The sequence below is a fragment of the Atractosteus spatula genome, chromosome 2, assembly GCF_055471065.1.
Source record: "Atractosteus spatula isolate fAtrSpa1 chromosome 2, fAtrSpa1.hap1, whole genome shotgun sequence".
Classification (NCBI taxonomy): domain Eukaryota; kingdom Metazoa; phylum Chordata; class Actinopteri; order Semionotiformes; family Lepisosteidae; genus Atractosteus; species Atractosteus spatula.
Window position 1 is genome coordinate 7,718,938 of NC_142707.1, and position 25,314 is coordinate 7,744,251.

The 25,314-nt window shown below is 39.4% G+C and overlaps 1 protein-coding gene across 1 annotated transcript in view; it reads left to right on the forward strand.

The window, feature by feature from the left end:
* Positions 1-16,865: 16,865 nt before the first annotated feature.
* The window catches only part of unc5db (unc-5 netrin receptor Db), a 40,760-nt gene continuing 32,311 nt past the window's right edge, over positions 16,866-25,314 (forward strand). The window contains exons 1-2 of the mRNA XM_088935479.1: positions 16,866-17,049; positions 23,376-23,753. Coding sequence (XP_088791605.1) covers positions 16,866-17,049; positions 23,376-23,753 — 562 coding nt within the window. The remainder of the gene's footprint in view (positions 17,050-23,375; positions 23,754-25,314) is intronic.

The window sequence follows — 25,314 nt, forward strand, 5'->3', positions numbered from 1 at the left end:
CTGATAGGCGCCAGTGGATGACCATTGATCATGATAGCCAGACTTAGCTAAGTGCATCCCCCTTTGGGAGCTGTCCTAGGAAACCTTAAATCATCTTGCATGAATAGTTTCTCTGTGGCTGCACCACAGAGATGAACAGAGAAATGGGGCCTCATTTGGGAAGCTCAGAAACACTTAATTCTGCCTTATTATTAAGCCTCGCCGCTACAGTGTTCTCAAGTGCAAAAATTCAATAATAGAACAAAACATGATTTTATGCTGTGAAGCATCCAGTAGGAGTTACCTGCAAAGAGAAATGGAAAATAAGAAATAAACCAATGTAGCTTATTTGGTCATCTGAGTATATTCAATGTGTGATATAAAAAATATATTTCTGCAACAGAAATATCATCTGGTGTTTCCTGCTGTATGAGGCTCAGATCTTTTCAAAGCACTACTGCATAAATCTTTTGACTTCAGAAACATGGTGTCCAGTTTTAGCATCATGTGCCACATCTAAGATTTTCTGAAATCATTTTCCACCTTCCATACCTTTCTAAATGTGTTTTAGAAGGAAAACCAATTCCCTAATGTTCCAAAATCAAAAATGACTCTTAAAATTAATCTCCGGAATAGTATTTGCTACTCTTGGCTGCTTCATTGTGTTATTTTCTTGATCAGTATTTAAGCAGATTTAAATGTACCATGGTGATTCATGTTTTTGAGTATGGGCCCTGGGATATAATGGAAAACATGAATACATGGCTGGTTTTAAAGCACATGCTACTGGTGTTTCGACAGGTGGAATGGCTGAAAAACGAGGAGCCAGTGAGCTCTCTAAAAGACGACAACATTGACACAAGAGCAGATCACAACCTCATCATTAATCAGGCAAGGTTGTCCGATTCGGGAAACTATACATGTCTGGCGAGCAACATCGTGGCTAAGAGACGGAGTGCAACAGCGACTGTGGTGGTGTATGGTAAGTTTTGCTGGGGTCCTTTTCCTTTCTTACAAAAGAAGTAGCATCTAAACCCTGCTGAAATCTTCACTCTAAACAGCAAACCAGCATCCATTCTGAGAAATTAATTGTGGATCTTTGCGCTAAAGTCTTTCCTGTTGCTAAAGTTGTTGAAAGGATGCATTAAAGCAGAGAAATAATCTAAGATGTTTCAAAGTAATGTAATTGAGATTACTGGAGCAAAGAATAAACAAAGTGCCATTTTTTGGTTTTGGAAAAATTAGAAATGATTTATTAATTTAGAAAATATTCCTAAAAAAGTGATACCTCTCCTTCTTTAATTGACCAGAAATCTATGAATATGTCCTGTGAAGCATCCCTGTACAATGGGGAAAATAGTTGTCCCTAACTTAAGTAACATTTAGAAACACATAAAGTTAATGGAAGGGCAATGCTTTGCTTTATGCGAGAACATCTTATCCTTGTCCATTGAAAATTGGTTTCAGCATTTCAGAGGTAGATCAAGGTAGAGGTCTTAAATGCTTTAAAATAAAATACTGTAATTCAAACTATACCTACCATGATTATTTGAATTTCTTTGATTTAGACAATAAGATAGTTATGGAAAAGCACAGCTTGTACTGAATTTCACAATGATAAAAATGTAAACCACATCTTAACAAAGGACAAGAAGACAGAAAATGGAGGGGGAATTGTGTTAGGAAGTAAGTCAGAAAAAAGCATGTTACCAGATTGAAAGCAATACTATTATGTTTCCTGTTATTTCTAAAAATGTCCTTTGGACTGGTTTTGAACTCACATTTAGTAGCTCAGTTCATTACAATTCTCTTTGTTCATTGATGTGCTGATGAGTCTCAGCAGAGTTTACCAAGAGGCCACAGCTTGCCTTTCAAGCCATTAGATATGGGTGCCGTTTATGTAACTGACATAGTTTCCTATCAAAAGTGCTGTCAATGAAAAAATAATTAGATACTTTTTTAACCTCACCTAAAAATGTGCAAAACACAATCAATAATTAACGAGCATCCTACCACAGAGCTGTTGACAGCTCTGGAAGAATTTCCTCAAAATCAAGATACTGTAACAAGAGGCTGCAAAAGAGAGGAAGCATTTCCGCTTGTCTTGCTCATTGGGTAGTTTGATGGTTAAGTGAGTCTAAAATTTCATCCAATCATTTTTTGAAGGCAGATTTGAAGTTGCATCCATCTGCTCGAGACAGGACAGCCATATCTACAGTATCTGTACTGTATATAGTATCTAAAGTGTTTCCTATTCTCTGCCCTAAATTAATTCCTTTCTAATGTTTCATTAGAAACCCAGATCCTTTTCAAATTTTAGCTTCCAGCACCTCAAAATCCCCCATATTATATGAGTAGTGTACAGTATACAGTATTTCTACTTCCTGTGTGGATCATTTTGCGCATTTTGATGTTACATTTGATTTGCTAAGCGTCTCTCTCCTCCATGTTTTTGTCTTTTTGTAATTCCCTGGCCACTCTTTCTGTGTTTGTCGCTCCCCCGATTTTTGTATTGTCTGCAAATACTGTATACAGTATGTGTACCAGAATCTAAATAATTGAAATAGACTGTTATTCTCCTGAGCCTCCTGCAAGTTTAAATTTGGGAAATTAGTAAAAAAAAATACATTCTCTCAAGTTCTGAAGGATATCATAACAAAGAGTTGAGTGGGGATACTATAGGGATTTGGCCAAGCTATAATATACTTTTGTGGACAATGTGGTGTCAGATTATCTCACATAAGCCCTTATCATCTAGAAGTGCATCCAATATCCCCATTCTATCATCTCTGTTCTAGGATCTGGCTATCAGAGACTGTCTGTCAGAATTTCTAGGGGCATCTGTGTTTGTGCTGAAAAATTGATTCAGACAAAATAATTGAATTTTCACGGGTTACTCCAAAATGCTAGCATTAAGCCCCCTTCTGCATCAAATAAAATTGGATTTCCAAATCTATATACAATTATCCAAAACTGAAATATTAACATTTGAAAGAGAGGTTGTAAAATGACTGTTATCAGACAAGTAGAGTGTGTATAGATGAAGGCACGCAGAAACAAAATGTGTTATTTCATAGACACAGAATACAGTATACGGGGCAGATGGCAGATGACAGATGCAGGATTTAAATAGATTATGAATTTATAAATAGAGGTGACATTGATGAAAGTGTTAAGTCAAGCTTTGGATAGATGAATAGATAACCTTTACAGACCAGAATACTGTGCTGAAGCCTGTCTTTCTCTCCACAGTTGTAAGCTGAAGCCTGTCTTTCTCTCCACAGTGAATGGTGGCTGGTCCTTGTGGACAGAGTGGTCTGCCTGCAACGTGCGCTGTGGGAGGGGTGTACAGAAACGTTCTCGCACCTGTACCAACCCAGCCCCTCTAAATGGGGGGGTGTTCTGTGAAGGCATGTCCATGCAGAAAATAACCTGCAACTCCTTGTGTCCAGGTAGGGTGCTCCAGGCATTGTTAAAAGGAACTGAGGGCCATATCCAAGGTGAACTAACCTTTTATGTTAGTAATTTGAGCCAAGGGGTGGCCACGGTATGAGATATGTATATCTCTTCATAAAAACATTGTAGTACACTAAATAATTCCTGCATGACAAAAAAGATTAATTATTACTGTATATAGGTGTGAATGTGTCTTCTTTGTTTTTAACTTAAGGTTTATGTTCTTGAATGCTTCTTCACCTTTAGAAGTTGACCTTAAGAGGATTAATAAAGCAAACATGGGGAAATGTTTCACTTCAAAAGTTCAGATGAAATATTGTAAAGAACCTTTTTCAAACAATGTGTGATAATTTCTGTCACCGTTCTTCAAAATGGCAGAAGTCTTTTTCGTACTGAGTGGTGCTGCACTGATGATTAAATGAAAGCTCTTAAATGAAAGATAACATGCAGAAACAGAGCTTTGTGGACAAGAGAATGAATTCCAAATCATGAAAAGAGGCCCCTTGTAGATGTTTTTGTCTTACAGAGTGATATGACCAAAGATCTAGCAGTCTAGAATTAGAATCTAGAATTAATGTGTCAGGAAACATATTTCCCTGTATGCACCAGGCTTACATGTGAGAGTGCATTGTACCTTTAGAGAGAGCCACAGATCTGGTCTGAATTATAGTCCGTAGAAGGCTGTGGGAAATGATGAGATAAAATCAGTTTATTGGCCATATACAATTTCTTGCATTAGGACTTTGTCTTTTCGCATACCCCAGCTTACTCTCCATGAGACACACAGACAGGGAGAGAAGCTTGGGGTAAGAGCGCAGGGTCAGCCATTTATATGGCTCCCCTGGAGCAGTCGGGGTTAAGAGCCTTGCTCAGGGGCCCAACAGAGTAGGATTCCTCTGCTGGCCGCGGGATACGAACCGGCAACCTTCCAGCCACAGGCACAGATCCTTAGCCACAGAGCCACCGAATATACCTCCCACTGTCAACCTGAGCGTTTGACCAAATACGATTGGTCAGGTGACACTTTATGAAACAGGAAGAGGCATCTTGTCTGCTGTCTGTAAACAGAGGGCAGATATACTGAACTGTGCAGCATCAGTGTGGAAAGGAATCAAAATAGCAGGACCCTAGAAAGCAAGGTAGCCTGGATTACAAAAATAAATTGTTTTGTTTCATGTCAGTAAGATGCTTAGCTGCACAGCTTCCTACTGTATGTGTTAAGAGGCACTCAAGAAAGTAAGGTAATGCTCGAGGTTTATGTGTGTCTAAGATCCAGACCAGATCGCTTTTCCCAGGTGTTGTCACAGCATACATCTCTGCAGTACTTCAAAACAATTTGCTGTGCAAAGCCAGATTATGACTTTGGCTCTGGACTCCTGACCTCTCACTCTTGCAGGCAATTAGCATCCCCCTTGTCCAGTTGCCTGCGGGAGTGAAAGAGTTCACGACCAGACTCAAGTGATGCTCTCACCACGCAGTTAATACTGCTTCAACATCCTGATACCTGCTTCACATGTACAGGGGAATGTTTGTCTTCTCTTGTACTTTTTTTTTCTTACAAGACATGGTAACAGCCAAATTTATAATTGTTTTCCACTATGCACATTAATTAACTGCTTCATATCATTTTTTGGCACTGGGTATTTTTGCAGCTTTGTTTAGCCCTGCTTTACAACATGACATGTGTAATGTTCTAATGGCTAATTTCACAACTTTAGATGAAACATACATTTCATTTTAGTGAAACAATGTGGGTTTTATTACAGCTAAGGAATTAGTTTTCTTTATTTCAGACTTGGTGAGGCGAATCACTACCGTAATGGCCTTAACCTTTGGAAGTTATGTGTGTTGTCAATAATGGTGTGATATTTTCTCCAATTTTGTCTATGTTGTATGCACTGTCTTCTGTAATCTATATAATTCTCACATTATCTGTCAGGATAATGAAGCATGAGGGTATTGACAATGCATATTCACTGGTGTGCAGAGAACCAGACTTCAATGGCCTTATCTATTTGCTTAAGGGGGCTAATCATAAATGAACTGAAGAACTCAAGTGTACAGTAGGTTTGAACAATTTACGGTCCAGAGGGACCTGTGTAGTTAAGGAGCATGGCGCTCTGGGGCACTCAGGGCGACTGGTTGCCCTTTTCCCCTCCTGAATAGACAGCAATTTCAACTTCTGGGGTCAGACACTCCTGCTCCAGGGAGTCACCCTGCCAAATGTTTTATGGAGATATTTGCCTTTCCTAGTGAATGCTTTATGCATGGGAATTGATTTCTTCTATTTAAGAGAAAATGTGGCTGGGAAGCCGATCAGTGCCGCACGATGCACTGCGGTGTGTTGCAGAAGCACTATGAATTGAAGCCCCTGCCTGTGATATATTTCTCTTCTTACCTGTCTCTGCCTTCAGCAATTTCCACAGGAGCCACTTTGCTGGAACACTGAGTTAAAATAGTAAAGGGTGATACTTTAGAACTAAAAGTCTGCTAGATTATTAAAAAAAAAAACATAAACACCACAGGTGGGGAAATGGAGTAATGAAAATAGGCAGGTGATATAAATTTTCCGTTTTAAAAGGCAGTAGGCTATATCCATAAAGCATTTTCTAACACGGCACGTTTAAAGCACTTTAAAAAAAATAGACTAGTGTTACAAAACACAAAAATAAACATTTAGACAGCCTATAGGGACTTGTGTATTAGCATCCAGAAGGATTTATGTGACATTCAACAGCTGCATTGTGGTGTCAGAATGGTAAATGTTTTATGAACTCGGCCCAGAGCATTTTAAAATTCAAAGCGTCTTTTTTCACTTCAAGGATCTAAGAAATTCTTTCAAATCGGTGGCTGCCCACAGCCCTATAAAATCTATGTTCTCTCCATGCTGCTAATAAGGTGGAGATACTGCTACAAACTCTGAAATCCCTGAAGCTGCACATCATTCAGTAGCACACTGCAACTTAATCTGCGCGGGCTGTTTGAAGGCTCTTCACAAAAGAAATTTATGATTTGCCACAAAATAAATTGCCTGGGAAGCACTCATCATATTACAAGAGTTTAAAAACGTGTTCTTGAGGTAATCAGGAAAGACTAACACAAGGGCAACGTCATGTCTTCATAACACTCAGCTGGGCACATTGTTTTTCTGAGGATGGCAAATGTACAAGTTTCACTAAACCTTTTTTTTTTAGTGGAACTAAACATTTTTACAGCAAAAAATCTAATGGATACTGAGAAAGGATTAAATACCTGAGAACTTGAAAAAGTGCCAAGCACGTTTTCACCCTCTCCATACTGACTCAGACATCGCATGATTTCAAACGACAGAGCAAATTTGTCAAAATGAGAGGGTGTAACCTGACCTCTGCAAGAATTTGTTGATCTCCCTGCTTTTAAGGGCTTTGAACTAGGTTACAATCTTCTTGAGGCACACAAAGCAAAGAATCAGACAACTTTGCAAAGAAGAAAAACTATAGCATCATTCAAGGACCAATTCAATGGCTATACCAATGTATTTCAGCCATTGTCACCATTACTATAACAAAATATGTTGCTTACATAATGTAGTTCTTTTAAGGAAAGCCCACTACCCTAATAGCAATGACACTAAAAATGGCCATTTAAAGTTTCTATTTTTACTTACTCAAGTTTTTTACATGTACGTGTTGTTGAGTTTAAATCTCTAAGGACCTGATTCTCATTGGAGAAAACCAAATCAAACTACAGTACACTTTGACTCAAGTTCAAGGACTGGTCATCGGTGAGGCCGTATATGGTGGTGCCATTTCTAATTGCCAATCAATAAAAAATTAAACTAATTGACCGGCAGCATTCAGTCAACAGTCTACTGACTATCTGGGTTTTATTAGTCTTAAGTTCCTGCATTGTGATATAGATGCATCTCTTAAGTAGAAAGAATGGTGGGGACAGTAACTTAGCTTGTGTGGGAGTATTGGTGGAGGAAATTGTGGGAGAAATCTTGGCGTGAGTGGGAGATTATGGCAAAGCGTTCTTGGTTCACTTGTCTTCCTTGTCATTTGCAGTGGACGGTGGGTGGGACGCGTGGAGTGAGTGGACGGTGTGCAGCGCGGAGTGTGAGCACCGGCGCAGGCGGGAGTGCACGTCGCCTTCTCCGAGACACGGGGGAAAGGCCTGTGAGGGTCTGGGCCAGGAGGCGGAGAACTGCACTGACGGGCTGTGCACACAGAGTGAGTTTTTTAAAGCCATCCGAAGGGCTGGGGCGCATAGCCAGGATAGCTGCTGGCCGGCACACTATCATGAAATGTTTCTCCTTCTGTCATCAGTTTTTATGAGAGGGAACATAAAGAAAATCAGCAACACAAAGCTTTCAGAAAACCTAGACCCTCCTGTCTGAGAAATGTTTGTGCCAAGGTCGAGGTATCCTCCCTCAGAAAGGAAAAGAACAGATTCTTTTAAGACTGAACATTTGTTTTACCAAAAAGGGATTTATCTTTCCACTGTCTCCATACTTACACTTACAGTGTGCTTCTTGAGGCAACGCCAAGTCTTGTCTTTCTGTGGGTAACAGCCCAGTTTTGCTCAATTACATTTAAAATACAAAAAGAAAAGGCTGGGAAGATAGTGGGGGGAATTGATTATCAGTACTTCGGTCTTGCAAGTACACAGCAGCAGTAAGGTGACTTTGAATGTGGGCAATGGAGATAAATGCAAGTCAAACCCTGTATAAGCGGGTATTCTTTTCTGAAGCAAAAAAACAATTGCCTGGCTGGCTAGGTAGTAAGCAATCTTGAGCCGACAGAAGCCTTTTTTATTGCTTTTTATCTTCCCAGCGCATAAAGCTTGGGGATATTGACAACTTGGTATATAATTAAAATTGAATGGAATGTTGTTGTTTTGTGTGTTTTTTGTTATATTTTGAAGCAGCCATTCTATCCAGTTGTACCTTTGCTGATAAGCGGAAACCAATTAAATTCCATGTGTGTTTTAAGATAGACTTTTCCAAGCTTTTCTTAAAGGCCTTATGTTGATGTGCAGTTAACATTATGAATCTCACTGTGTTGTCCTATTAAACACCTTGGTCCATCATGCAATGAATTGCAATTGCTTGGGTTACTGCTATAGAAATGGGCTATAATTACCTTTCTCCTTCTCCATCTCCCTCTTTCGCCTGCAGATCGAAAGCTGCTACACGACATAAAGCCTCAGAGTAAGTTGTCCTTTTTTCACTACCTAATGGCTTTTCCCCCCAAAGAAAGAACAACTTAAGGAGCCTCAAATGCTTGTGATTTGTAAGCACTTAGCAATAATCCACATGCTCAGACACATTCAGGCACTCCCAGCAATAGAAGGAAAATGCTGAAACTGATGTGTGAAAACTACACAGCAGCCATGATTCAGTCTAAGAAAAAAAGGTTTAAACACCTAAAAAATGAAATAACCAAGAGATGCTTCTCAAACATCTTACTTCTTTAAGTAAATGTTACTTCTTTAAGCCTAGGGTTAAGAGTATCTGAAACACAATATCCAACCATGTCGCCAAAATCAACCTGATGGATCCTTCAAAGAAAGAAAGTTCTTTTACATTCTGGGATTGATTAAATATTCGAAACCAACAAGGAAGACGAGTTGAATGGGCTCCTCCTGAGTTAAACTTTCTTCTGTGTTCATGGATATTTTTGTTCAACATTTCTGATGTTGACACCTGAATGCAATCTGCACTAAATGGCCATTTTTCAAACAAAATGTAGCATTAATGAGTTCATTTGCTAGTTTTGAAAGTTTAAAAACTTTTTTTTAAATTTAATTTAATTCCAGAAATACTATTATTATATTAATATAACACACTATTACGAATACTGTGGTTTTAGCGACCATAATTGGTGTGACAGAAACAAGTATTTTTTCTGCTAGAAAGTTAACTTTCAGTCTTGATCTATGTTGGGTATTTCATACTAGACAGAAATATTTAGACTTTTTAGAAATTTCCGGACTCATTCTTAAGGCTGTACAGGAAAGGAAATTTTATTTCAGGCACTGCGTTGCATTCAGTAGTATTAAACAAATAATACATCAGGTGCACAAAATAATGCAGCAGTCATTTGAAAATTAAATGTTAAATCACACAGATTAGTTTTCAGCTTTTGTATTCTAGAAAATAACAGGATACACTAGTGTAACTCAGTAGCTACTTCGGAGCAGAAACAGTTTTAAAGTTTAAAATAACAGTGACAGCCCTACCTTCTGTCTGATTAGATTAATGGTCCCTTTTTAACCAAAAGATAACAGAGTGCTTGGAAATGTAAATGTAGAGGTTTAATGTTGGACAGTCCTTACCATGAAGATACAAAGATAAGCTTACTTATTCCAGTTCTTGAAGTGGTGCTTTGGAATACAGTTCCATGTTACCTCAAGTTTTCCTCCACCTTCTCTCTGAATCCAAAATTGGTTCACAGTAGACATCTTTAATTCTTTTTCCAAGAAACAAGGTAAAGAATAAAGTACTAGAGCACCACATGGTGCTCTAGTGTGCTGCACTGATGTGTGTTTTGTATCCAGTTACCTTTCCAACTTATGATCTCACATTAAGGAATGAAGAATATTTTTCGAAAGCAGTTTTCTTAGCAGGCACAGAAACAAACAATAGAGACAGACACCATATGATATAGTATAAGTAAGTTAATAAAATTTTAATTAGACATATTTGAATCAGAAAAAGTTTGGGATTCAAATACTCTTTTGGAAAGCAACAGTAAATAAGAACTAATTGATGTGCTGTGATCTATCCAGTTCACTAATAACAGAGAATTCTAATTTAATTTATATCAAGACTCTAGCTGTCCAGTGTACCACTGTGCGACATTCACAGTTATTAAGTTATAGTGATTTGGTACAGAGCACAGAATATTTACCACGCTATGCATGATGCATAATGATTTTAATGGCTCCTACGAATCCACTCTGCATGATTTAATTCTGATATAGGAAAAAAGAGTCTTCGGTACATTGTCACCCAGTAATTCAAGTGCTCACAATAAACTAAGTGGGCAGTGCATTGTAATTAATTTGCTCATATCATGGACATTGATAATAATAGTTTCAATTATAACATTATAACATTCTCAAGGTTTCACTATGAAGCCCAAGACAAAAGCAAATCAGACGAAAACAATTTAAATTTTGCATCTTGAAGTATTCACAAACACAGGTCCAACAATGTTTAAATAGTGTTACAATCCTACCAGTTGCCTTATTAAATGTAAAATTACACGTTCTGAGATTCATATGCACACTAGGAAGGTCACATTTTTCAGGTTTCAGATGACTTATAAGTACAGGTAGTCCTCGATTTTCAACTTATGACAAAATCGATTTACGACAGGATCGTCGCAACCTAACCCCATCATAAGTTGATTTCGTCATAAGTCTAAAATCGTGATCGCGTGTATCGCGATACCATATGGATACGTACATCACGACAACTTGCATCGTGATACTACACAAACCATACAGATACGTACATTGCGATCACGTGTATCGTGATACTACATGAACCATACGGATGCGTGAAGTTGTATGACTAGAATGCTTAAAGGCATACGCTTTTGGATCTGATCTTCCATCCAAGTCATCCAAGGACCTTGTCTTTTTTTAGTTGTTATTGTAGCTTTCATAGGCGCTGATCCTTTCACTGCTTTATGAATTCTTTCCTTGTCCTTTACTATTGTGGATATTGACGAATGAGAAAGGCCAAAGTCTCCTGCGATTGTCGATACCGATTTTCCATTTTCATGCTGCACTATTATGTACACTTTCATTTCTAAATCTATTGTCTTTCACTTTCGTTTTTTCCTATCGACAGCACCAGAACACTCACTTTTTTGCTTGCTAACCACCCAAACAATAACATGTGGCAGCACGGTGTCACGCAGGCTGATGATGTCATCAATGTTAGACGTTATGACCAAACGCCGGGACACGAAAATAATATACAGTACTGTACAGTCATACGATTAAGGGGACAACTGTCATAAGTGCGAGTGGCCGTAAGTCGAGGACTACCTGTACAGTACATCAAAAATGCTACAAAGGAGAGGAGGCCATTCAGCCCATCAGGTTTTTTTTTCTGTTCTTATATGGCCCCATAGGCTTTTCCTCTAGAGTAGCCAATCAAGCTAATCTAAAGAACTGGCCAAAATCCCATGCATCCAACAGGAGAACATATAATCTCCACACAGATTGGCGCTACAGGCGGGACCTGGGAAGTGTGAGGCAGTAGGGTTAACAACCAGTGGCTCTGTAATCCTTATTCTCCTGCTCCTTCAGTCTCCTAATCGAGACTAAAGGAGGGCTTTAAATAGGAAGATTCTGACACATAGAGCCACTTCTTTTTTCTTATTCATTATTAAACTAGTAAGTTTCAGAAGGAAAAGTCACACGACAATGCAGAATCGGAAATCTCTTGAGCCAGTTGGTACATTAGCAATGATTTTGTAAATCTCGAGAACCGCAGTCTCAGACACAGTTCCTGGAGGGGCTAGTGTCTTCTGCTTTTTGTTCCAACCTCTTTCTCACTTACGTGGTTGATATAATTATTGAATTAGCTGTATAGTTGTTATACATCTAATCAGGCTCCAAAGTAATTTATAGGTAACTGGCCTTTTATTGAAGTGAATGTCTAATGTAATCAACTGTAAAAGACATTAAGAAAAATCCTATATATGTCTAATTTATAACAAAGCGAGCTTAATTGTTTAATGGACGACTAAGGTTGAAACAAAAACCAGAAGGCACTGGAATTGTTTGAGACCCCTGTGGAAGAAAATATAAATATGTAACTATCAAGGTTGTTAAAACATTAGAAAGAAGATGTCATCTTTTGCATGTTTTGCACACCGTCCTTCAGAATGGGCGGCAGGGATTGCCCTTAACAGAAAGCTGATAAAACTGAGCTGAGCAACTGATCATTTGGGGCATCAGAGCATGTGCTGTACAGAAGGAATTAATGGAGTGTAATTATTGCAAATGGGCTAATTTAATCAATTATACGTGCTAATATTCCCAGTGGAATTCATGTATCTTAATTTCTAGCCCCTGCACTTTTTAAATTATTGTCAGGTGCTATGCAGAATATAATCACAGTCATTTGGAGAAACTTCATTAGCATTAAAGATGTTTCTAATGAGTGTGAGGTGCAAGCCTCATAATAAACACAAAAATTATCTGTTGAGCCACAAAGTACTTTATAACATAAACAGCTACTAATCACCAGTGACTTGCATTACCTACAGCCTGACGGAGACAGCTGTCACAACTTTTATTCTGGATAAGGAATTGTGGACCTCTGTGCAGTACTATGTTTCAGGTCATGAGGTTGGATCACACAGCTTTGATCTGCTCAGTAGAAGATTAACTGATGAACACATCGCCCTGGCTGCAATACAAACCCAATTGTCTTCTGGATAATAAAGTATCTGTCATTTATCTAGGCAGCAGAACACTACTGAACAGAAACTTTGCAGAATATAATTCAGGAGCTTGCAGCAGCCCTATAATTTTCAGCATTTTGTGATTGCTAGTTTGGATGGTTATGTTTTGCTGTTGTCTCTTTTGGCTGAGAGAGCAATGGCCTGTTCATGGGAATGAGGCTGTTGGAACCTCTCATTAACTAAGTGGAGTGAGCTTAGGGGAGAGTGGTGGGAGGAGAAGAGGTGCAAGGCAACAAATACTTGGAAATTAGTGCTTTGCTACCCATATTTTTACTTAGCCATTTGCTTCAGCTGTATGAAAGCTGAGGGTTGACTTCTGTCCTGAGTTTGTGCTACTAAACTCCATTATTTGAGAAGCTTTTATTAAGTTCTTAGGATCTTAGGCTCTGTCGCCTCAGAATTCCCAAACCAGACTCTTATTAATTACTTGTAAGGGATATCTCTGCTTGCAAATAGGATCTGCGCCTGTGGCTGGAAGGTTGCCGGTTCGTATCCCGCAACCGGCAGAGGAATCCTACTCCGTTGGGCCCCTGAGCAAGGCCCTTAACCCCAACTGCTCCAGGGACACAGTATAAATGGCTGACCCTGCGCTCTGACCCCAAGCTTCACTCCCTGTCTGAGAGAAGAGCAAGTTGGTGTATGCGAAAAGACAAATTCCTAATACAAGAAATTGTATATGGCCAATAAAGTGATCTTATCTTATCTTAAATGTCATGATTATAACTAAAATCTGCCATGCCCCTCTCCACCATTGAGCAGTGGGGCGAGCTAGTATCTACATGGTAGCTAGCCTCCTGTCATTTAACCACTTGTTTCCCATTAAGCATGGTAATTAACTTGATAGGAGTCTTGTACCACCTGGAGGCAATTATCCACCATGCCTGCCAGGTTCAAGACTACATAAGCTGTGATTTGGCGATGCTTTGGACCTCTGTCACAGAGTTTGGTGCGTTTCTAGTGTCCCGAGTTCTTACCTCATTTGATTCCTGGATTATGGACCCCGACTTCGTTCGTTGGATTCTTCTCTGCTTTGTACTGTGTCTCTTGGCTTTGAACTTTGCTTGTCCCTGTTTACGGGGCACACCAGCCTGCTTGTGTCTACCTGGACCATGCTTCCCTGTCCTCACCTTCACTGCACCTGTCTGTCTCCCACAGCAGACACAGTGCAGCTTGCTCACACTGCTGTTTACCTGTTTGCTAGTGTTTCTCTGTGTGCTCTTGGGTTTGTTTCATAAAGACGTGTTACTCCATTAATATTCCCTGATTTTGGTTGTCTTCTCATATTTTACTGTCTTTAGTAAGGTAAAATTAAACATTGAGTCCCTAAGAGGTCATATGTAAATTGTTATTCTGTATACAAGGTTGTTGATTTGTGAAGTCTAGAACCACCTTTGTGAAACAGATAAATATATATCACCTGATTTAATATTTGTTTGATGGATTAAAGGTAGGTTTCTTTAACCGCTTTTTTCAGTAATCTGCTCTGAAATTGCGGTGTATTTACCAACTACCAACAAGCAATAATCAATAGTTATTGTTCCTTTGTTCCAATGTGTTTTAAGCTTAAAGCTGCCCAGAGATGAACTTGAGAAACCCTGAGCTGGGGGGATTTGCAATAAAGGAATTTACAGATGTCCACTGAAAAAAAAAATAAAAGCAACCCTACCAAAAGACACAAGGCACTCATTACAAAGGAATCAATTCCTTTTTTTTTCGATCCGACAGCTAGCTGATGGTCAAAATCCATTAGCTGTAGGTTCCCAGGGCCAGAAACTAAATGTCTCTTTTCTCATGCTCTTTTTGTTCAGCTTTTGTAAGTTTTTCCATTGATCCTTATTTTGTCTTTCTTTCTTAATTTTATGGAGGCAGGTTGTTTTCTCGTGAAGGAGACAAGCCTTGCAAGCAGCATTTTAAAAGGATTTAGTCTTCCTTAACTTCAGTGTATCTGCCCTTGTGTGCTTAGCTACCTGTCACCTCAGGGGCAGGATACAAACAGATACTAGAACAACCTCAAAAATAAGAAAAAATGTAACAGACTGTAATTAAATTCTCCCTTTGGCAGACAAAGAGAGCAAGAAAGGCAATTTTCCAACACTAGCCTTTGACAAAAGCAACACTTAAAAGAAAAATAAAACCACAACTTGATTTAATTGCAATGCATTTTTCAAAACACTAGCAAATGTATAGAAAACCACACTGATAACTGTGCAAGACATGAAAAAATGTAATTTTGGCCATACAAATTGGTAATTAGAAATGGATGGAATTACGTTATACATGTCTTGTTGACCTAAAGCTTTGAAGTTTGGAGGTGAATGAACATGATTTTCTATCATACTACAGATGTCGGCTTATTGCCTCTATTATGTTTCTGCAGTACCATTCTTCATTGTCGATTCAAATTGAAACTTGAATTAATTCAAACTTCCAACCCACCTCTCTATTAATGACTTTCCTGATGAGTATATTCAAGAAGCCTCTGATGGAGGCTGAGGCTCCACAAAGATGTTCAATTTATGATTGATTCAGTGGGTTGAAGTTTTGATTTGATCTGAGGGCCTTTATCCATATTATAATTGTTTAAGCCTAGCTAAATATATCCTAAAGGATAAGATTAAAACAAAGTATAAAATACCTGATGTCAAAAGCACAAGATTAACTTATTATTATTTTTATTATTATTATTGTTCTCGGAAGTACAATACAGTGCAATATTGTGCTACGGTTATTGTTCATTCATAACCACGAAATTTTGCATTTGACAGATTTTATTGTGAAATAATACAATTAATAATACACATTTTAGATCATTACCAATGTTACCACTGTCACACGAGACATACTTAGTGAACTTTTTATCAAGTGATTTATCAAGTCTGTTTTGCATGCTTGTACATACAGCATATGTGCATGAACTAGGTATATTGTGCAACTAGAGCATAAAGAAAACCTTCTATTATTTTGTTGTGACGAGTGTCAGTGTAAGCAATGTGTCATCACTTTGTTGGCATAGAAAACTCTGTTCTGTATGCCACAAAAGTGAATAAGTCATGTTGGTTTTTTTAAAATAATTATGTATTATGTGCTATGATGCTTATATATTCCAGAACACTTCCTTAGATTCCCTGCCTTTGTATGACACTGAAGCTAAAGCTTATTTTTGTAAGCCTCTACATCCATTATCATGTGTTTTTATACTTTTAAGAAGACATGTTCGTCCAGATGCCATAGTGTTTATTTCTGGGGTTCAGCTCAGTCACTTAGTCACAGAAGTTCAAAGGCGCATCCGTTTATTCATGGCAAAACAAGGTTCTTGCATCAATTAACACTTTGTAAAATCTTAAAACAAATGCATAGCTGATTGTCACCAGGATTCCCAAAGCAGCTGTGCACAAATGGCAGAGTGCTGCTGTGGTACAGCTGAGATTAGTCACACCAGGCTCTCTCAGCTTTCCAGCAGACAGCAACTGCTGTGACTTTCTGCCTTGCACTGAGAGTTGTGCTGCTGCTCCAATTCACACTGTCTCGCCTGTTGGGCACTGTGGAGTTTGCACTGTGTCAAATGACAAGTGGATCTGCAGATGTCAAAGGATGCCTACCTGTCTGCACCTCTGTCTCTCCTGGGCAGATGCAATGCAATGTCAAGGCAAGAGAGCCACATCCTAAACACTAATGAGGTTTTTTTTTCCCCAATTGCAAAGAGTATACGCTAAAAAATAAAATAAAAGCCAATCAAGGGCCACATTTAAGAGACATCATGACCAGTTAAATCGTAATTTGACAGTCCAAACCAGAAGGTTTTTCCCATCATTTTGATCTGATTTAACAGGTGTGGCATCAGTGATTTTTTGTTTTTGTAACATGGTTGTGCTGGGCATTGTAATGACATAAGTAAGAAATGGACTAGCATACATAGAGAGGCCTTGCTTTAAGGGCTTGTCCTGCCTCTCTCTTTAAGGTATGGAAGGCACCAGTGATGTAGCCCTGTACTCAGGCCTTGCTGCCGGGGTTACTGCCGTTGCGGTCCTAGTGGTGGCAGTGACGCTGTACCGGAAGAGCCAGAGCGAGTATGGGGTAGACGTCATCGACTCCTCTGCCCTGACTGGAGGTTTCCAGTCCTTCAACTTCAAGACCACCCGGCAAGGTGAGTGGTAGGAGGCATGTGTGGGGTTTCTTACAACAGAGCCCCGCACTGCTGCGTGTCAGATCCATCTTTGGTGGTAATTAATCTTGAAAGAGAGGACAATACTGAGTAAAGTTTTGTTTAACAACTACAGACAATAGAATGTCTAACTTCAGTCTGACTCCCTTCAGGAGGGAATATTTCCCTTTGTCCCCAGGCAATTTTCCCCACAGTCCGCAATTTCCGCTTGCCTTCACTGTCTTGATAAAAAAAATATGCATGTTTCTAAGCCCTTAAGGACGTGATCCAAGTCCACCAACATTGAGTAAGGAATATGTGGTTACATATGTGTTACGTCAAGTGACATGCACACATGAGGTATTGTCTGCTCAATCAAAGGACTGGAACACATGACAGGTAAAAACATTGGAAAATAGACAAAATAATCTAATACTGCTAAATGTATAAGAAAGATTAGCAAAGCAAGGAATCACAGAGAAAATAATGCAATGTTATGAACACTGGGAAATAAGAATAGCAGAGAAAAATATATACAGTATGATAGGTATGAAACGTAAAAGGAAAGATACAAATAAAAAAGGAAAAATTCTTACAAGCATTTTGAATCTACTGAAAACAGTGAGAGAAAATAAATCAGAACTGCCTCTGCCTCTGTGAATTCAACAACAACAGCAATTAACAGCAATGTGCAGCCCTTTTCTTATTAAAGAATTAAATTACTTTTTAATTAAACGGTTTAGAGTCTAGACATTCTACTAGAAAGTCGTAAGCAAAAAAAATAAAACCATTGTAATCGTAATTAAAGATATTCAACGATATAAGTATAGAAGAAAAACATCTATCCCTGCAACAGGCAACATGTTAGTGCAAGGTATTTCCTAAGTCTTTCAACAGTGTTTTAAGCTTAAGACTAAGAGAGCTGTACTTTATATCTCATTATTATTTTGAATACCACTGGGATTTGAGCAGAACATGATAATATCCAACATTTTAGGATTTTATAGCATAAACAGAGCTCCCAGCCCCTGTTTTCCTTGCAGAACGAGTATGTTCCCACGAGAAGCCACATTCCACCCTGAGCTATTTGGACTTGTTTTGAGCGATTATACCGGCCTCCCTCATTCGGTTAACGGGTGCTTCAATCATCATGTAACGCAACGGGGTTCAGGCGGGCGCCCTTGCCTTCTGCCTTCTCAGGTCGGCCCCGCACCGTAGGGGGTTGCGAACCCGGGCCTCCGGCGTCACTCAACAGGGACTCAGCTTGTTGAGCTAAAGAGAGATCTCTCTACAGCCCAGTGGCTGTAGTCCTGCTATTACAGGGAAGGGTGGTGACGTCACCGCTCTGGTAAGCCGGCTCTTACACACCACTGATGGCCGTAAGCGTTACACTCTCCCCCGCTTAACTTGCCGTCCTCGGCGAAGGGCTATCCCACCCCACTGCTGACACCAATGTAATGCAACGGGGGTTCAAACAGGCGCCCTTGCCGCATCAGGTCGGCCCCGCACCATCGGGGGCTCGAACCCAGGACTCCGGTGTCACTCAACAGGGACCCAGCTTGTTGAGCTAAAGAGAGATCTCTCTTTAGCTCAACAAGCTGGGTCCCTGTTGAGTGACGCCGGAGGCCCGGGTTCGCGTCCCCCACGGTGCGGGGCCGACCTGTGAAGGCAGAAGGCAAGGGCGCCCGCCTGAACCCCGTTGTGTTACAGTCATGTCCACCACTATTTAAACCCTGCTTTGCCACTGATTCGGTTCTGTCATCGAGCTACCAAACTAAGGTAGTGCTATCTGCAGTACTAACCTGCGTCACAGAAGGAAACTCTGCCTGAATCTACCTGACGATTCCTGTTAGCATCCAGTCTTCTGCCCAGCACCGAATCAGTGGCTAGATTCTCTCTGCCAGAATCCTACACGTCAGTGCAGCCCCTTCTCCTTCTGCGATGAAGGCTATGCTTGCTTCTATTCCTATCCGGGTCCTGATCGCTATTTCCCTTCAATAGTCGCCATCTTACTCCATTCTGCCTGTGCCCATCTTCAACAGTCTCCAATCATTATTTCACTTCGGCTCTCTTTGCCAGCCTCTGCGTACACCCAATCCCCACCAGGCTCTAGTAATGGATTTCCAGCCTGTCAGCAGAGGCGGCTATTTTATTCACCCGCCACGGCATAATAAAATAATAGCACTGGCAAGTCTTCTTCCACTCCACTTTATCAATCCTGTGGGTCTACTGTCAGTATTTGCTCATGAATATACTGTCACCAATCTATCATTGCCCTTATTTCAGCCATGCTCGTTAGAATATGATACCTTTAGTCAACTTCAATGCCTATCTAAACTAAGTGGGGACTTTGAGTGCTCTATATTTTACAGTTGTAATTATCATTGTGTAGTAGATTATTCAGTGGCACAATCCATATTTAATGATAATATATGGACAGAATGTGACACAGACAAAACAAAATTCTCAAGTTCCTGACTTGAGAGATTTAGGGGAAACTGAGCAATGCAAAGTTTAATCCTTTGGAAGGTGATCTGCTCTTTTCAAGGTGTTTCTGGACACTCTGGTGTCTTTCAAGAAACAGCTGAATGACATCCTCAGATCAATTAGCTGCGAACTACCAAACAGGCTAGATGGTTTCTCCTGCTCTTATGTCCTTTAATCCAGTATTTTGACCCAGGAAACTAGAATATTACAGAGAACTTCTTCTCTTAAAAATGCTCAGTACTGTGTGGGATTTTTAAGAGTTTTTTTTCTAGAATAACAGTTATTTAACTCAGTCTAGCCAGGCACTTGTCCTAGGGTCCTGGGTTGATTTCCTTACCTGACAGTTCTGGGTTAGCAAAAGTGATTGTCATCACTGCAGAGGATAATAAAACACTGTTTCTGACAGTGCTCTGAATGCAAAAGCTGCAGAGAGTCTCTCATTTTCTCCTCCCAAGGCTTAGGACTGCATTCACACTCCCCTTTATAAACCTAACAGCAGGACCATTGGAGCCAGGGATTATTTGTGTTGCCATCAATTCTGCTAAATAGGCCAACTTTTGTATCTACTTGCACTAGCTGTTTGTAGTTTCCCTGCTGAAATGAATCAGCATTTTCATTCCACTACACTGCTGCAAAGACCAAACTATTCAACAGAAATGTTAGTGTTTAACTCAAAGTGCTCTCACTGTTTGCAAGGCACACACGTTGCAGGTAAAAAGCACTGAAAAAGCACTGTTGTATTGTAAATTAAATTGTACATAATTGCCTAAACAATATAAAATATTTACTTGGTTCATTACTTGGGTTCTTTTCACAAGAGTGTATTGAAAAAAAGTAAGTCTACCGTATTTGCATTGAACTGTATATTAGATATGCAGTTGTATACTGTGTGTTGTGAGTGGTGTGTGTATTTGATCATTTGTTGTCATTGTCTGATGTATTTTCTAACTCTAACTAAGCATATAACAAGTCTTCTTCAAGTTACTAAAAGAGAATTTGCAAATGAATTCAAATGTGTACAATGCTTTTTGTTTTAAGCATTGTTTTGAAAGGTGAATTGTGTGTGTAGCACCTAAATCCAGTACTTCTCTCCTTATTTGCTGATACTTATTTCAGGTATTTAGGTAAAGTCATTATAAAGGTATTTATATCATAGAGTAACCATATTTAATTTAAACCATATTTAAATTATATTTAAAATTATTTATTTTTTCATTGTAGAAACTTGTGTGCAAGGCTCAGAAATACATTTTCAACTTGTTTATTTAAAATGAATCATTTTAACATCAGCTCAGGATAAAGAAAAGTAAGTAAATTATAAATATATACAAAAGGTGCAAATTACAAAAGTATATCAGAGGGGAAACAGAATATACTGTACAGTACAAATGAATGTTTTAATTTGAAGGTACAAAAGGATGTGTAGTTAGTGTTTGAAGTTGGATAAAAATGTAAACAGGCATCAGGATGTTTGGGAACATGGCTCTACAGAGGAACTGAAAACTTTCGTATTTTTCACATTTCTTTCTCACAGGATCAATTTTGAGTTGCTGTTTGATTAGCACAATTCTAATCTCTTAGATGTTCTTAACCTTCATGTATTTTTATATTTGTATATTTTAAAACAATGTTTTTCTAGAAATGTACATTTGCGGAGTAAAGCTTTAGACTTTTGATTTAACAAAATAACATCAGAAAATATTTTCAAGTTAGTTGATGCTATTTTAATATTTCAGGGCCCAAAAAGCCTCAAGACTTCAAAGAACATCGTAACACTTTCTACTGCTCTAAAGTGGAACATCAGCAGTAAATCATGCAGCGTAATTGTCTTAAATGTTTTTGGCTGTACTTCAGTCTTCCAGGAAGGTCAAAAGCCAAGACAGTAAATCATGCTTAAGACTCTTCCCTTGTCTGTCTGAATTAGCGGTGCTTCTGGAATTGGTATGTGTGAGTGATTTTTAATCAAAAGTCTAACTCCTAGCCTACCCTCAAGGCAACTCACATTGGATTCATTCAATTAACTTTTTTTTCAATCTGGTATTTTAATTTTCACCTTTCATTTTAAAATGTCAGATTTTTTTTACCAGGAAAAAAATTCCACCAAAGTATTTTATGTGTTTTTTCTCTGACTGCTGTGGAGAAGGTGGGCCCAGGACCAGTCTTGGAGTACAGCAGGCTAGCAGGTTTTATGGATCTCTTTAAATCAACAGCACCTCATGAGCTGGGAAGAGCTTTTCCGATGTTTCATTAAGCCAATAATGTGTTCAATTGGGTTGTTACTGTAAAAGTTAAGCTGGAATGAGTAACATCAGACACAGCTGTTCTCCAGTCAGTACAACTGTGCTTATTTGTACTTGTTTTGTACCTACAAACAAAAATACACCTCAGGTATTGACCATATAGTACTTGCAATTGCTGTTTAATACTAGGTAGTAGTCAAAATCTACCCAAATCAATAATGACATTATGGGTCTGTTTCACACCTACCTGAATATATTGTCATGCAAAAATTAAATAACCACCCTCTGTTAAACGTTGCAAACTTCTTCAGTCAGGCTAAAGACTGTTCTGCAACAATGAAATAGTTCTTTCCAAGGTTTTTAGATTTTGATTACTTCAGACATGATGCTCTTTGCTCTAGTTCCACTGGATCTTAGTGCCATTTTCAATACTAGAGCCACTACATCCACTTTTGTCATGTTTCATTTCTGGTAATGCTCTCAGTTGGATTAGTTACAGTATTATTTCCTTGTGACAAAGCAGTTCTATGGGTGGGCTCAGAATCCTGGTTAATCTTGGGTGTTCATCAAGGCTACCTGGGATATATTCAGTTACACGCTTCCCTGCTACATTTCCACCTTTATACTAATGATAACTCACATTAGTACAGTATGTACTGGTGCACATTTGCTGCCATCGCATCACCCAGGCTGGGGCTACAAATAAGTGGTGGTGGAGGGGAGTCCCCATTACCTGTAAAGAGCTTTGAGTGGAGTGTCTAGAAAAGAGCTTTATAAGTTTAAGGAATTATATTATTCTTTGAAACAGATCTCATCTCTGTAAATAAGATAGCTTTCTTTCATCTTGGGAATATTACTCAGTGCAGTAACTGTTCTATCAAAAGAAGCTGCTGGGAAAACTAGTGTGTGCTTCTGTTTTATGCAAAGTTGAATACAGGACTGCAATGCCCTACTTGTTGGGTTGCAAAGCCAACTATTTCTTGTGTCCTGGTGAACATGGAAGCTCTGTCTGGAGATCTCTGCACTGGCTGCCTGTTGAATTTGAAAGTCATGTACCAAAGAAGTTTTGGTATTAAAGTATGAGGGAAAGCTCTTCCCTTTCTCTCCCTTATTTTTGACACCCTTCCTGGCTAGCATCAACTCCTGTCCTCTAACACTTGTCTCTTATTTGTCACCTGAACAACTTACAAAGTCAGGAATTAGCCTTAAAACATACCTGTTTGAAGTGCCATTCCTTATCTTTCATATTGACATATTTTTATTGTCCTTGCTTATTGTTATTACTGCTTTGGTCTTATTATTTCATCAGTCCTATACAGTCCTATATCCCAATATATCTTTAAACAGATACTTTAAAAAGATCTTTAAGATCAGAACTTTAAAAAGACAGGCTCTGGCTCTCCTGCAGCCCTGAATTTGATTATACTAGATTTCTAACAGTTTCATGAAATGTGGTTTGAGCAAAGAAATCAAAGTAGATGGAACCAAATTTAAAACAAAATTTGTGTTTTTCCATTGATGTTTGTCCACAGGTCGTGACCAAAGTCAGTCTCCAGCTTGCTTTTTTTTAGATCATAAGCCTGTGATCTATCTCTCTTCCAGGCAATCCTCTGCTTTTGAATTCCTCTATGCAACCAGACCTCACAGTCAGTCGAACATACAGTGGACCTATCTGCTTTCAAGACCCCATGGATAAGGAGCTGATGACGGAGTCCTCTCTGTTTGACCCCTTGCCTGACATCAAGGTGAAAGTTCAGAGTTCGTTCATGGTGTCGCTAGGTGTGGCAGACCGGGCGGAGTACCATGTCAAGGCCCATCCTGAGACCTTCCCCAGGGGGCTCAACAGAGACTACAACACAGTGGATGGGCGGAAAAAAAATCTGCTGACCCCCAACCTCTCCGCTGTGCCCTCCAAACCTGAACTCAGAACTGTGGGCATATTCGGGCATCTGGGCGGTCGTCTAGTGGTCCCAAACACAGGTAAACTTGGTGATGCTGAAAGGAGACAGCTTCAGTCATAGCTGTAGTGCAGCAATCAAACTCTTTGAACTTAAATTGTGTTCACTAAATGGTTTTTAGTGGTTAAAAGTCATAATACTATGTGTTACATCTTTGTTTTAATAGTGTGGTTACATCAGAAGTTTATAGACAGATTTGTACAATTTTTCCAGTGATAATATACAGGGATTTCTGTTTATATTTACATTTATTTGGCCTGTGGCTAGATCACTCACTAAAAAAAAACAATTATGTGGTAAATCACTTACATCATGTGATTGTTTTAAAATTTTCTTCAGGATAGCTTCAAACTATGTTCTTTTGTTAACATACATTTCCATAGTCAAAGTCTGTGCAAAATGGTCACTGAAACTGGTCTGATATGTTGTAGAGCAGCTACCTGTAACACAGGCTTTAGTAAAATAACTTCAGGAAACAGTTACAAGTAAGGAATGCCTCTGTTGGGACTGAATGACATCAGGTCTATAACATTGTTATGGTGATAAAATAAGCAATTTTAAAACATCTCACAAAATATAATTTTCATATACGTTGTCTGATGTGTTTTTATTATCCAGACCATCAGAATCATTGCTTACAGCACACATTTGCAGTATTCTGTTATTATTATTGTGGTTGTTGTCAATAGCAGCAGCATTGTTGTTGAAATCAAACCCATTTTACAAAAAGCTTTAAGGCCTATATAAGTGGATGCATTGCTTTTAAAGTTCCAAAAAGCGGAATTATGCATTAAGCCCACTCAAAAGGAACGAAAAATCTATATGAATACCGCTGTGAAAGAGAGCTCTTATATTTGCAGTGACAAAGGCACAGAAAATTGCCTGTTTGTGCTTCACAGCTCCCTTGCCAGCCTTGGACAAAAAGGTCACTTTTGATCTCATGCCATAAAGAAAGGGCAATGGAAAGCAAATCCATTCAGCATGAGGGTTACAAGGGGTCTTCTGCTCAGGGTCAGCGGCCATTGAAAGCTATTTATCTGTCTGGTATTCTCAGAGCCCTTGTGAATCAAGACCACCATTTCGATGGCTTCACTTATTGTTCAGATCTGCAAAAAAAACCTCTCCTCACATCAATCATTTCGTGACCACTTATAGCAAATGGTCAGTGGGTGAAATAGACAGCTCCTTAATGCATAACAATGTTTAAAATGTTATGCCTTTGCGGCGGACTGTGTCCTTTGGTTGTTTCTCTTTAGGTTAATATTTGCCATGATAATGTAACGCAACGGGGGCTCAGGCGGGCGCCCTTGCCGCATCAGGTCGGCCCCACACTGTCCGGGGCTCGAACCCGGGACTTCCGCGTCTCTCTGCAGCGTGGCAGGACTACAGCTACTGGGCTGTGGAGAGATCTCTCTTTAGCTCACGGGGCTAGGTCGCTGCAGAGAGACGCGGAAGTCCCGGGTTCGAGCCCCGGACAGTGTGGGGCCGACCTAATGCGGCAAGGGCGCCCGCCTGAGCCCCCGTTGCGTTACATTGGTGTCAGAAGCGGGGTGGGATAGCCCTTCGCCGGGGACGGCGATTTA